The sequence below is a fragment of the Meleagris gallopavo genome, chromosome 1, assembly GCF_905368555.1.
Source record: "Meleagris gallopavo chromosome 1, MGAL_WU_HG_1.1, whole genome shotgun sequence".
NCBI lineage: Eukaryota > Metazoa > Chordata > Aves > Galliformes > Phasianidae > Meleagris > Meleagris gallopavo.
In genome coordinates, this window is record NC_139404.1 from 190,544,330 (window position 1) to 190,558,618 (window position 14,289).

General features: G+C 43.7%; 1 protein-coding gene across 2 annotated transcripts in view; it reads left to right on the forward strand.

Moving 5' to 3' along the window:
• INTS4 (integrator complex subunit 4) overlaps positions 1-12,103 on the forward strand; it is a 33,621-nt gene extending 21,518 nt beyond the window's left edge. For both annotated transcript variants that reach the window (XM_010706156.4, XM_010706157.4), the window contains exons 16-23: positions 662-755; positions 2,614-2,694; positions 5,027-5,157; positions 5,661-5,720; positions 7,446-7,605; positions 7,908-8,051; positions 8,782-8,902; positions 10,510-12,103. In XM_010706156.4, the coding sequence (XP_010704458.1) occupies positions 662-755; positions 2,614-2,694; positions 5,027-5,157; positions 5,661-5,720; positions 7,446-7,605; positions 7,908-8,051; positions 8,782-8,902; positions 10,510-10,703 (985 nt within the window). In that variant the 3' untranslated portion in view covers positions 10,704-12,103. The remainder of the gene's footprint in view (positions 1-661; positions 756-2,613; positions 2,695-5,026; positions 5,158-5,660; positions 5,721-7,445; positions 7,606-7,907; positions 8,052-8,781; positions 8,903-10,509) is intronic.
• Positions 12,104-14,289: the final 2,186 nt, after the last annotated feature.

Genomic DNA, 14,289 nt, shown 5'->3' on the forward strand with positions numbered 1-14,289 from the left:
GGCCTGGAACACCTCCAGGGACGGGGCATCCACAACCTCTCTGGCAGCTGTTCCAGCACCTCACCACTCTCTCTGTACAGAACTTCCCCCTGACATCAAACCTAAATCTTCCCTCCCTCAACTTCAAACCATTTCCCCTTGTCTTGCAGTTATCTACCCTTTCAAAGAGTTGGCTCCCCTCCTGTTTGTAGGCTCCCTTTGGGTACTGGAAGGCTATATCTCAAACATGCTCGATTGCATGAGCCCACCATGTTCCAAACAATCTTTCCTACCCAATATGAGTAGTTGGATTTCCCAGCAGAGGAACACAAATGGGTCATTAGCTGCTGTAGAAACCTGGAGGGTTTTTTTAAAGTTAAATCTATAACTGCTGTGCTGTTTGGTTCCCACAGGGCTGCAGAGCAATGTGGGTTGACAGACTTAGTGCTTCCACTGCTGCGCCTGTGTCAGCCTCTAGGAAAAAAGGAGCTGCCAAGTCCCAGGGTGCAAGCTGTTTTGTAGTGCATGCTTTCCTACTTTTTCTGGTGCTCATAGCAAGGATAAGGAAAAACAAGATGCGGGAATGGCTGGCCTCAGCATTGCTGTTGCTGCATTCTGAGCGCATTTAGATTAACCTACTTGCTGCCTCAACACTTTTTTTTTCCTCTATTCTTTATTTCAGTGATCTTCAGAGGCTTGGAGAGCTGCAGTCAGAGCTGGCAGGGATGGCGGATTTCACTGCGACGTATCTTCAGTGTCAGCTGCTCCTCATCAAGGTCTGATTCAGCAGGGTGTCTGTGCTTCGGAATGTCTCCAGTCAGCTGCACTCTGTTCTGGTGGTAGTGCTGAGAGCTGATCCCTGGTGAAAGTGCAGATTTGGTGGATTTCTCGGACACCTGCTTCACTTCTGGGGCAAAGAATTGATCAAGTAACTTTGTAAATGAATACACCATTGCATTTCTGTGCCAGCGCAGAATTTATTTTCTGACAGAGTCACAGTGTGGAGAACTGCTCTGCAACCTTTCACGTTAAGAGAGTGCTTTTCTCTCTGCTGGTGACTACTGAAATGCTTTTGGTAAAAAACTGCCCCTGAAAGTGGAGTTTTTGCAGAGTGTGTTTTGTAGACAGCATTTTTGGCACTGGTGCCAACAAGATCCTTTAGACTTGAGTGAGGGGAAATATCAGTGTTGAAACAACCTGTCTGTTTTGTATAAGCAGGTGAAGTGGTTATTTGACACTGTGGCAGCAGCCCTCTTCAAAGTTAGCTCCTTGCCGAAGCATAAACTTGATTTTTGTTTTGCTTACCTTCTTAAGCTATAAGCTGGCAGTGTATTTATGTCAGCTTCCTAATACTCTTAAGGTGTTTGAATGTAACCTGCAAGTAGGTAAAGCAGGACCTCACAAATGAGTTTCCAGGAGAAATAAGGTCAAAGCTTTGTTGTGTAAAACCAAAAGTGATTTGAGTCTCTTAGCTAAATGTGTCAGTTGGAATGTGTTACAGCAGCCCTCAAATCCTCAGAATACATTTATAACCCAAAGAAGGTTTTTTAGAGAGCTGTTACAGGCTTTGAGCATCCTGATGCAGCAGGAGGTGTCAGTGCCTCACAGGAGTTTGAACTGGATGGTCTTTAAGGTCCCTTTCAACCCATGCTGGTCTGTGATTCTATGAAATCCAGAGCTTTTGTCAACACAGAATGTGCAGTCCATGCAGAGGGCTGGTGTTTGGAAATGGCTTTGTTGCCTTTCTTCAGGGCTTGACTGGACTGAGCCATCCTGCCTTAGCTAAGAGAACATTTGTATTTCTGGCAAAGATGAGTGTTCTGTTTGGGAGAAGTGGATAAACACTGCACCAAACATTCTTTGCTTGAGCTGCAAAGCAGTCAATAAGTACATCAGTGATGTAGAGCGAGTAATGTGGCTGAAATTAGAAGTGACTTTTAATACCACAGAGTTAGAAATTTCAGTATGGCAGAGAGAACACCAATGTCAGAACACCCTTCTCAGTAGAATTCTTTCCAGTCAAGCTTGCTTAATTCTTTTTTAACATAAACCAAAGAGCAAATAGCTGCTGGTATTTGTACAAAAGAAACCCTATGTTGCACTCAGTAACTTCAGGATCTTTATGGGGGAGCAGGGAGTGGAAGCTGTCAACAGGAAGGCTGAGGAATACCGACTGTCTGGGTGTGTTTCTGAGGACAGTTATTGTTTCCAGTATTCCAATTCCAGGGCTCCAATCTGAGGATGCCCTACTGTTAGTCTCAAGAAGGTGATAATGGATTATAATTCCTCTGACTACATTCTGCCTATGGTTATCCTTAAATACTGAAGAATTTGCAGCTTAGCCAATCTCTCATTCATAGTTTTGTTAACGTTATTCCCAATTCTGTGTAGGATTTTTTTAATTTTTTGTTTTTATTTGGGTGTTTATATAGAAGTGTGTAGTTTGGAAGCTGTGGTTTCCCATACTGTGTTTAAAAGCAAGAAGAAACCTTTAGCCTGCTCTCTCAGACAGCTTGTTGGCATATAACAGAGACAGGGCATGCCCCCAAGCCCTGTTTATCTCGCACAGTGTTACAGTGCTCAGACTGAAATGGTTATTTATCATCCCTTTTTTTTAATGGTTTTCTTCTGTAGGCCTTGCAGGAGAAGCTGTGGAACGTGGCAGCTCCTTTGTACCTGAAACAGAATGCGTTAGCATCTGCTGCAGCAAAACAGGTGAGGCTGAAGCTTGTCCTCGCCTGAAGGAGAGTCCTTGGATTGCAGCCTCCATGGCCTTGCATTACTACTGTGTTTCTGACTTTATGCTCTAGCCTGTCCAAGTAAATCTTAGTTCCCCAAAGTGAAGTAATTTCTTTCAGTTTCAAAAGATCAAATGAAGTGGCAATTGAGGGAGATTTAGGACCGCAGGAAAAAAGCAAACACGCCACGTATCTTCCAGAATAATAAGAAAGAAGATTGGAGAGCAGTGGACTGTTGGCTTCTGGGGAACTCCATGGAGTGAGTCCTCTTAGAAGCCATATGTGAGCAAATGAAGATCAGGAAGGTGATTGGGATCAGCTGAAATGCATTTTGAAGGGTGAATTATGCCTGACCAACCTTACTGCTTTCCACAGTGACGGCACTGGTGCTGTAGACATTAGATATTGGATGTCACAAAGCCTGACTTTCTCAAACCCTTTAACACAGTCTCCCATTACTTATTACCAAAATGGCAAGATTCCACATCAATAAATGGATGATAATGTGGATGGAAAATTGGCCAGACTGCCTGGCTTAAAGCATTGCAAATACTGGCACAGAGTACCCTCACAACCTTGTGGATAAAACTGAGTTAAGGAGCTGGTCTGTATGTTTGGAGGGTAAGGCTGCTGTTCAAAGGGATCTGGAGCAGACTGGAGAAACGGGATGACAGCAGCCTCATGACAGCAGCATGGGAGGCCTGGTGTGCAATGAATGGTGTGTTGAACATGAAGCAGTAAGGAAGGCCAGCTGCATCCTGGGCTGTCGGAGCATGCCTTAGCCAGCAGATCTGGGAAAGTGATCTGTCCCCTCTACTTGGTTGTGAGGAGATCACATCTGGAGGGGTGATGTGCTCGTCTCCATACAAGGAAGGTACTGCCAAACTGCAGTGAGTTGAGCAGGGGGCCTCAAGGTGGCTGAGAAGTGAAGCACTTTTCCTGCAAGAAGAAGTTGAGGGATCTGGGCTCATTCAGCCTGGGGAAGGTTGAAGGTCACTGCTCTATACCACTACCTTATTGAGGATATAGATCACATGAAGAAAGACTGTTCTGAGATGTGCTGCTGTGGAACAAGAAGCAATGGATGCAAGTTGGAATATGAGAAATTCTGAGTGGATGTAAGGTAGCAAAAATTGCCATGACTGTCGTTGGATTTCCTAGACTGTTAGTGAGGAATCTTCATCTTTGAAGTGTTCACAGAATACAAGGCTCTGGGTAACTGGGCTAATTAGACCTGCCTTGAGGAGAGGGCTGTGGTAGATGAGCTCCAGAAGTTCCACACAATCCAGGTTATTCTTACTCTCTAGTATTTGATTGACTGATCTTGAAAAAAACAAAGCTAAACTATTTTTTTAAATAAAGAAATGAGAAAGCAAACTTTAAATAATCTGGATTTAGGGTGAAAGCAAGTTTGTGGATCTGCTGGGAAGCCACGCTGACATTTTGATCCTCCAGTTAATTAAAATGTATTAAGATGCAGCTACTGCTGTGCATCAAACCCTTCTCTGCTGTTGACAGTTGTCCCTGGAGACGAGTAGACACACAAGCCTATCAGCTTCTTAAATCTTCTCTAATTGCACTGTCTTTTTTGGGTGCCCTTCTTAGTAGTATGTGAGCCCCCCCGGGAAGGTTTATCTGTTTTGATTGTGAATGTAGATCACTTTCCATCAGAGCAAGGTGAGGGGATCTTTATTTAATAAAGTCCTTGCTTCTATGTGGTTACGCTGAATGCAGTGGTGTTCATTTCAGCATTTTTCTTGTCTACTTAAGCCCATCTATTCAGCAGATGCAGTACTATAATAAGTAAAACTGCAGTGTGCTGTCTGAGCTTTTAACTGTGTTGAAAATAACGCAGGAGGATGCTTATCTTGTGGTGGTTCCCATTTCTAGCTGTAGCATCTGAAGTGTTGAATATGAAGTTGTTTCTGTCTAATCTAGCTCTGAAACTGAAACTGAACCTGAGCAGAGCCACTGGGGCTGCTCTGCTGTGCTGCTTGGTTTGTATTCCAGAGCAACCAGCAGGAGCTGGTGAGCGCTCCAGCCCAAAAATACAACATCATAAGGTACCTTGCCAAGAGAGGGAGTGATGGATGGATTTCAGGCAAAGAGTCACAAATTGATTCTTTGATATCTTTTAGTATTAAGTACCACCTCACGCTATGAAAAGCTTCATCACAAGAATGGTACTCGTGGATTAATGGGTTCCTCACTATGAGGAAAAAGTGCAGAATCTTGCGACCGTGCTTGGGCAACAAGTAACAGAGCCTGATGGTTTGTTACTGTGTTTGTTTGTGGTGTTTGTCTGACAGATCTTGGAGGAAACTTACAAAATGGAGTTCATGTACAGCGGTGTGGAAAGTAGACAAGTGGTCATCATTCACCACATGAGGCTGCAAGCAAAAGCTTTACAGCTCATAGTGACTGCACGCACCACCAGAGGGTAAGGATGGTGCTAAGGGTTACCTGCAAGCTTTGTATCCTTGAGCTTTGTTCTAAGAAGCAGCAAGGCTAAATTAGACACTTAAAACACCATGGAAATGCTGATAACCATTTGAAGAATGAAGTTGAGTTCTTTCTTCAGTGCACGTAGGAGAACATAAATATGTTTGTTGCCATCAATTTGCTGTGTTTTCATAGAGTTCCATAAGATTTGCCTGTTATGTTTTAGAGGTGGAAAGTTTGTTTTGCAGCAGTGGCTCTGGGAACTTAATGCCTGTGAATGCGAATGTGAAGGATGTATTGTGGGGGGGGATATGGGTGTGGAGAAGATGACAACTCATTTTTTCTTTCCTCTGTGGAAAATCCATTTGTGGTCTCAAATTGTCTTTAAGGTCTTACAGTTTCTAGGAGCTTGAACTGAATTTCAAAACTCTTAAATGCTTACGACTGTAGAGCCAGTTCTCTTATTTTATTTTTGAATCCAGCAGTGTTATCTCATTACAGAGTGGAACCCCTTTTTGGGATGTGTGAGAAATTCCTTCAGGAAGTAGATTCTTTTCAGAGGTGAGAAACAGCATTGCTTCTTCTCTTTGTGCTTTTTTGTATTTTGTATTGAAGCTGATGATATTTCTTCCACATGTAATCTGGTATTGAATATGCCACTGGTAGCCAGGGAACAGAACTGCTCACTTCCTTCCTGTCTTTCCCTCTTGTTAGACCTCAGGATCAGCAAAACTCATCGCTTTATTTTAGGAATGCAACCCCTACAGGCAGTGATGAATTCCATAAACAGGAATCTGCACATCGGCAGAGCTTGTTGCTTAGCTGTAAGGTCACCTAGAAATGCCTGTACACACAAAATCCCCCTGTGTAGGTTGTGCAGCCTCAGCATGACAGATGTTGGCTGCACCGCATGACAGAGCAGTAGAAATTTGCTGCCTGTGTAGTGGCAATCATAGAAGCACAAGGGCGCACAGTGCTGCTTACACACTCTTGGAACATAGAAAGGAGCACGTGATTTTCCTCTGCCTTTGCCAAAGCTTCTGTTTAGGGAGTTTGAACTTGTGTAGAGCATTAATTGGATCTTGGAGAATCTCACTTGTAGGGCTTTAGGACCAGAGACTCCTTTTTTTTTTTTGGGGGGGGGGGGGGGGGGTCAAGTCCACTATTCCTCTCCATGCTTTTCTAGACTCAGCTGGAGGTGAAAACAAAGCACAACGCTGGACCTAATGAGCAGAGAAGAACCCGTTGCCCAAGAGGCTATTCACCTGCAGGAATGGTGCATGTCACTTTTCTCACTGGATTGCACCAAGCATTTACTAGGCTTACAAAACTATCCAGCTGAATGTGGCAGGAATGTTGCTAACAATAACAAATAAGCCATCAGGGAGTTGGTCTAACAGCATTTTCTGCATGTGGGGATGTACAGTAGAAGACAGATTTTGCTTCTGTATATAGAACAATACTGGATGATCTTCTGAGAGGCTCTTGTCCCATGATATAAAATGAATTCTATTTTCTGTTCTTCACCTCCAGAGCTAGCTTTTTTTTTTTTTTTTTAATCTGATTCTAGTTTACTGTTAAAATTTCATGGTACAGATGTAATACTCTCTTACAAATACTGGTAGAGCAAAACCATTCTCCAGGGAGGTCAGACAATTCACGTAGCGGTATGTGGTTATGTTACATTCTGCAGTGAGTCAGCTGTTGAGTTAGCAGGATGAAAGTGCACAGCATAAAAGATGAGGCACATGTGTGTCTTTCCTGAGATGTACCAATCTCAAACGTTTACAAGGCAGCAGTAATAGGAGCGGCACTTTCACCTGGTTGTGTTTATTCCTTGAGACGTAGAGATTGAATGCTGAGTGCTGGAATTGCCTGTGACCTGTCACTTCATTCAATTAGCACTCTTGCTATCAAAACAGTGTTACAGCTGCACATGCAGTCTCATATAGATAAATCCTTATGGCAGTGAGTTCCCGTGGGTGTGTTTTTTATAGGCTTTTATTTACCTCAACATTTCTAGCTTGTTCTGTGCAAATCTTCCCTGCTGGGCTCTGTATTGAGGCAGGATCTAAGATCTGTGCCCTCTGAAGCCCTTGGTGTTGTCAACTTGAAAATAAGTAGCCAAAGTTATTTTAATATGAGATGTGCATCAGAAGTGGAATCTCCATATCTTATTTTGTCATTGTAACTAATTATAAAAATTAGCTTGGCTAAAGATAATGAGACCACTGAAAATGTGGAAATAAGTACTTCATTTTTTTAAATTATTTTTTTTAAATACAGATGTTTCATCTCTGAGCTCCCACAAATGCAGGGCAGTTTTGTAGATAAACTGCTGGACTTAATGCCCAGACTGGTGACATCCAAGCCTTCAGAAGTGGTCAAGATTCTTCAAACAACGCTGCGACAAAGTACCTTCCTCCACCTTCCTCTTCCAGAGCAGGTCAGTTTAGAATGCAATAGCCTTGCAGACTGCCATGTAGTTCCTGTTGGACCACAAAGCTTTTATGCTCCAGCTTTCTGCTCAGTTGCAAATGTTGGTTCTTCACGCGATTGCTTCTCCTTACCTATCATCTCTGGGATTGTGGCTAAAATTCAAGGTATTAATTCTTGGCAGCATGTAAAATGATGTAAAGTTCATGCATAGTTCCTCTGTTAAGAACAACGGTGATTCTTTTTTCCTTTTTTTTTTTTTTCTTCCTTTTTTCTCTCCTTTATTTTCACCAACAACTTTGCCTCTTCCAGCTCCACAGAGCTAGTGCAAACATCATTGAGCCAACTGGTGAATCAGACAACCCTCTGAGGTTTACATCAGGGTTAGTAGTGGCATTGGATGTGGATGCAACGCTGGAACACGTGCAGGATCCCCAAGGAACTGTTAAAGTTCAGGTAAGCAGCCGGTTGACAAAATGGCAAACACGATTTTGTTTTGGGGGGAGCTTTCATGAGGACATGAGGATGTCAATACTTCCTGATTGCAAACAGTTGTACTACTTAACACTCCTGGATTTCTGTGGTATAACCTCACATGCAAAACTGTATTGCACGTAGTGCCTTGGGCTCACTTCTGTTGCTCTTGGGAGTTTCAGCCCTTTGAAAGCATTCTGTGGCTCCGTCTGTGCTACACTGCTTTCACATGTGTGCCCAGCACATTATGGACTGAAGGACAAACACGGGGTTGAACTTCCACCAGCTTGTATATTGGGAAAGAGAAGCAAAAGGAGGTGTTCTGAACACCACAGAAGTTGGTATGCCTTTGGCTTTCCATATGTAACGCTCAGTTGTCTTCCTGCTGTTGAATCATTACCATCAACTAGGCTGCAGCTAAGAAGGATATGGTTTGATTCAAGTAAATATGCAGGTGCACTGCTCAGCAAAGAAACTAAAAACTTGACAGCGTAGAGGAAGAAGGTGATACCTTCTCCTGTGTGCTATGGGTTTAAATGGCCAACGCAGAATTGTGTGTTCTTTAAATCTAGATCAGCTGGGCTCCTGGCTCTGAGCTAAAGCACAGCTTCCTGCCTTCAGAGCTTGAGCAGAAAGCCCAGAAACTCTGTACGTTGTACAAAAGCCTAGTCCAGTTGTCGTACATCTATTTTTGTTATTTATTTTTTGATAGGTATTGTATCCAGATGGGCAAGCACAGTTAATCCATCCCAAGCCAGCTGACTTCAGAAATCCTGGTCCTGGAAGGCACAGACTGATAACTCAGGTCTACCTCTCACACACAGCCTGGACAGGTAATGTTATCAATACAAGTTCATGGGATTGTGTTGCTACATATTTGAAAGATGGGAGTGTGTGATTCCCATCTCACGTGTGCCCACAGCCTTGGGAGCTTGAGGATCATGGGGCATTACAGGGGGTGTAGCATCGCTCAGATTTCTGTTCTTACAGCCTCTGAGCAGTTGCATCTTATCAGAGGATCTTTGAGTTGGAAGGGACCCTTAAAGGTCATCTAGTCCAACTGCCCTGCAGTGAGCAGGGGCATCTGCAGGACATCTTGTTTGACAGGGTCTGGGGTCCTGCAGGTGACAGGGGGGCTGCTGTCCTAAAGAGAAGGCACTTGCTGTGCACCAGGGGCTGCACATGCAGCCTTCCAACATTGGGAGCTTTTAAATGGAGCATGTTACCCATAGCTGTGCAGAGCAAGATTCATTGTAGGAGTCAGGTCTGCATCCTCATTTAAAGGCAAGGAGTCATAGTGAACTGATTCATTGTTGTTCATTGTTTTGGATCTGACAGATATCTGAGCATGGCAGAGAACTGTGGAACTGTGCGTACTCAACAGCGTAATTTCACTGTTAATTAAACTTTCACCCTTTGAATGTCCTAAAAAAAACACCCTGTATCTCTGCTGACTGCCACATCCACGTTCAGTCATAGATGGCATTCACACTTCTCAATGAAACCGCTGCAGTAATTGGTTTGTGGGCTTCAGACAACAAAAGCAAATATTTTTTGCAGCTCCCTTTCTCCCATTTTCTTTTAAACCCTTCACATAATTCAAGTATGGGGTATATATTTTTTGAGCACTTTTTTCTGTTTAGTAGGATTTGGTGAGCTGTATTTTTAATTAGTGGATTTTTTTTTCAGTGCTATGTTCCCTTTCAGTTGCTCCATTTTATGTGGCACCTCCATTGTGTATTCATTCATCCTGCTTATCTTTCATTTCTGGAGAAGAAAAATGGAATTGTCAGGAGTATCAGGATTTAAAAGTTGGTTCTGTAGCAGAAGCTGAACTAGGTCCTTATTCCTGCTTTTGCAGTGTGTGCTGGAAGGTCATTTCAAATGGGGGCCTATGGGATTCTGTTCTGGTCTCTCCCTTAGCAGTTATTTGAGTTAAGAACTTTGACGTTGGTGCTTAGGCATTTCACAGGTGGTGAGGAGATCAAGCTGGGAGGGGCTGAGAGGACAAGGTCAGTTGACAAAGTGGGCAAATTACCTTAATTCATGAAAAAGAAATTCATTAAGACCATAAAGGACAGTATGTGCTTACAATGGAGGACGTCCAAACACAAAATACAGACTAACTGTTGCATAGCAGAAGCAGAAAAGGTGACTGAAAGCTACAGATTAGAGCTGATGCTCTGACGTGGCAGAACAATGAGTTTTAGGGAACTGTTAGCTGAGCTGTGGTACAACTGTGAAAAAAGGTTATTTATTGTGCTCCATCTGATCAGTCTGTATGATCAAACATTCAGCATTGCTTGTTGATGACAGCAGCACTTGGGGACATGGTCAGTGGGCATGGCGGTGATGGGCTGACAGTTGGACTTGATGATCTTAGCGGTCTTTTTCAACTTCCGTGATTCCATGCATGGTTTGTTTTGTTCTTTCCCTTCAGAGCCATGTCAGATCGAAGTGCGGCTGCTGCTGGCCTACAATTCCAACAGGAGCAAGGCAGCAGCCAAGATTGCCAAATCCACCTGGAACGAGAGCCCGGAGGCTCTGCCGCAGCCAGAAAACGGCATTGAGGGCACCATCCCCTTCAGCAAACCTGTCAAAGTGTACATAATGCCCAAACCTGCCAGGCGGTGAAGTCTGTCACTACAAAAAATACTTTTATGGGATTGTTGGATAAAATGGAAAACAATATTCTGTGTTCCAAGGTACTGAAACCAGATGTCCATAAAAGTAAAGCTGATGAAGAACAGTTGGGCTCCTCTGATATACAGCAGGTAGACCGATACAGGAGTTATTCAGATAATTCAGGACAGTTTCAAGAAAACACAGTTCTTTCTATATTGAATCAACAAAGACAATTCTCAGTCAGCATTCCAGCAATAACTGCACTGGGCCAAAGTCTCTTCCCGGCCTCTGGGTTTTCTGCTGAAGCTATTTACTACGTAAATGTTTAGGCACAGAAACCCATGCTTTTGTAATTCTCAGAAACTTGTGCATTGGTATCAATTTTTTTAGCAAAAGCAAAAATAATTCTGAAGTGCTGTTGTCCTGGTGTAGGAAATGAATCTCCAAGTAGAACTGCCAATCGCTGCAGGCTACATCCTGAGATGTGCCCTGTGCAGCTGTGCTGGAGTTGGGACAGCTGGGGGAGGGCACGGGTTGTTAATGCTGGGAGTTGTTGCAAGTAGCAGAACTTAGTGAGCAGGACACACAGCACTTCTGACAGGCCTGCTGGAAAGAAAGAGGTTCTGGGGGAAGGAGGGTTAGTGGCTAAACAAAGCAGCAAAGAAGTACTTTTCAGTTGCACAGAGATTAGGATAAATAGTTATGTAAAACTAATTATGTGCTTTCCTACAATAAAATTGGAAAACTGATCCTAATCTGTTTATTACAAGAGTAAACATGCCAGCCTGCGTGGTCTAATAAGAGATTACTGTGAGGCTTTTGTGATACTTGTGACTTTTTTTTTTTTGGACTGACAGTTTTATGGCTATGAGGCTTCAGACCCAAACATATTCGGCTGCTTTAGGTATTCTAAAATCAAATAGCACTAAAACAAAGAAACCCTCTTACAAACTGTTTGTGTTTCACCTTTAGGGCACTGGCTTGAAAAGCTGCATGTTAGCTCGCTTGTTACCACTGGACTTCAGCATCCTCAGCCCAATTCTCTGGGCAGGGATTGATGCATGTTATTAGAAACTGTACTGCTACACATTTCCAGTCTTGTAATGAGAGTATCCCATAGCTGGCTTCTCTGCTGGGTACCGTCCTGGAGCTTCTCTGACTCCTCACTTGAAGTGTGGAAGAAATTAGAGGTTCTCCTCTTCATCGTAGCTTTCTCCTATTCAAGCAGATGACATTTTAGCTGAACTGAAATGTGTCCAATAACGCTCTGTGATGATTGGAACATTCAGTACCATATGTGTTTCTCTTTATTGTGATCTCTCAAAATTCATTTACCTTTGACTTTTCCCTGCTGCATTGGTAAGCAGACTCATATGCATCCCGTCTATAAAAGGTTTTGTTAGAGCTTCTATCTCAGTGCTGACTTTTCCCTCCTTCCTTCCCCCAGGTCTGAGAGGGGCAGGTGTGGCACTGAGGGATGTGGTCAGTGGGCACAGCATGAGGTGCTGATGGTTGGACTTCATCTGAGAGGTCATCTCCAACCTTGGTGATGTTTTCTGATTCTGTTCAGGCTTTTCTGCTGAACACTGATGTAAGGGGTGTACGTTAGTGGTTTATAAACGTGTTGCTATGCTTACCGTTACCTTAATTAAACATGGCCTAGCTTTGTATGCCTTTAACGGGAGCTTCATAACCAGGCCAGTTAAGATCACTGGAATTAATGAGGTCAATTCCTTACAACTTGGAAAGTAAATAATGCAGTTATCAAGAATGCTTAATCCATCTATGCATTAAGAACAGAGTTGATGGTTGAGGTACTAACTCAGATGCAGTGTGGCTTTCATAGAACCTATATATCTTTAGTTATGTGCTTTTAAAACTGCACACTGCAAAGAGTGCAAAAAAAGACACCCTCCCCCCCCTCTCCTCCCCCCAAAGAAGGAAGAATGGGACATGCATTTGAATGCGGCCACGTGGCCTCTTCTTGGGTTCCAGAGCATGGAGATGGTTTTCCTCTGGTCTCCTCCTTGGCTGAGTTCTCAAATCTTTTGGAAAAAATCAGAGATACAGTCACCGTTTTTTATCTCATGTCACTCATGTGTTTGTTTAGTCCTTGCAGCAGGCGTTAGGCGGGGGTGCAGGCTGGGGTTAGCCTGCAGTTCACTCATGCTGTATTACTGAGGCCTCACACACAAGTCTGAAGGCTCATAAATGCTGCCTGACATCCCTTAAAAATGCTGCTCGTGATGCATTCAGTTTGTTGGAGCCTTTTTACGGCCTGTGTCTCCCTGCTGCCAGCTCAGGCGTGCTGCTCCACACAGATAAGGGCTGCGGATGGAGGCTCGGCAGTGGAACAGCTGGGTGGAAGCTCACTGGCTGCCAGCCCAGCCCTGCTCTGTGTAATGGGGGTGCTGGGGTGGGAGATCGCTTTCCTGGGGGAAGCATAGAAGCAATGGAGAAGCCCTGCCCTATGAAGATCTGGGCAATGAGATTGTAGTTCTAACAAATTATTGATGGCTCTGAAAGCTGAAAGCAGAGACTTAATAGAGCATTTTGAGCTCGGGTTGAATTTTGATGAATCAGTCCCAGCTGTTTACACTGTGCACCGAGGAGGAAAGAGGGCTTTGGATAAGCGGAGCAGCCCAAGCTGAGCTGACTTCTGTGGCAACAGACAAAGCTGACTCAGGCAGCAGTAACAGAAGGCAAAGATGGAGAAGACCTGCAGTGGGTTATCTCCTTGAAATTTTGTAGGGACAGGTGTGAGACTTCACAATTTACTCTGAAATAAGGAAACTAAGACCTAGCAGTTATCTTCCTCTGCATGCTGCAGCACCCCATTTTAGAAGTGGAATCTTCTGTCTCCTACTGGTTGCCAAATGGAGGGAACAGTGAAGAAGCTGCAGCACAAAGCTGTGCAGGGCACACCTCTAAGAGTCACCTGGCAGTGCAGAGCAGGCTGTGCTCCTGCTCTCTGGAAGGACACAATGTGTAGCAACAGTATAGGAGGCCGTGGTGCTTTTCTCAGTGCAGGGACTGGGCCAAGCAGTGCTTTTGAAGGAGGTTTCATCCAAAAAAACTATTTCAGTACCATATGAAAGTAGAAAACAACAAACAAAACCTGTAGGGAAAAGATAAGGTATTTACTTCTCCACACAGAGCAACAGCACTTAAGAAACTGGAATTATCCCCTTAATGAAAGCCTCTTCCTGTTCAAGGCCCAAAAGATGATGAAATAACACAAATATTGAACTGTGATCAAGAAGCAGCTGCTTTCCACTATCAGCTAACAGTAATGAACATAAGTCTGCACACAGTGCAGTGGCAAGGTGGCTTCTAGGATTCTCTTGAGGCTGTAGAACTCTGGGCCTCAGTTATTCAGAAAAATATCATGGTGTTTGTAAAGAGGGAACACGAATGTAGCTGAAAAGGCAGTTCGTGCTGGTTTAGCTCAGGGTTGTGCCTCTAATACAGCTACACTATTAGAAAGAATTGCTGCAATTAGGAGATGGCAAGATAAAACTTACAGGCACTCAACTTTCCTTTGCCTTTATGTCACGCTGTGTTTTATCGATAAAAGGATTACTAGAACAAATAG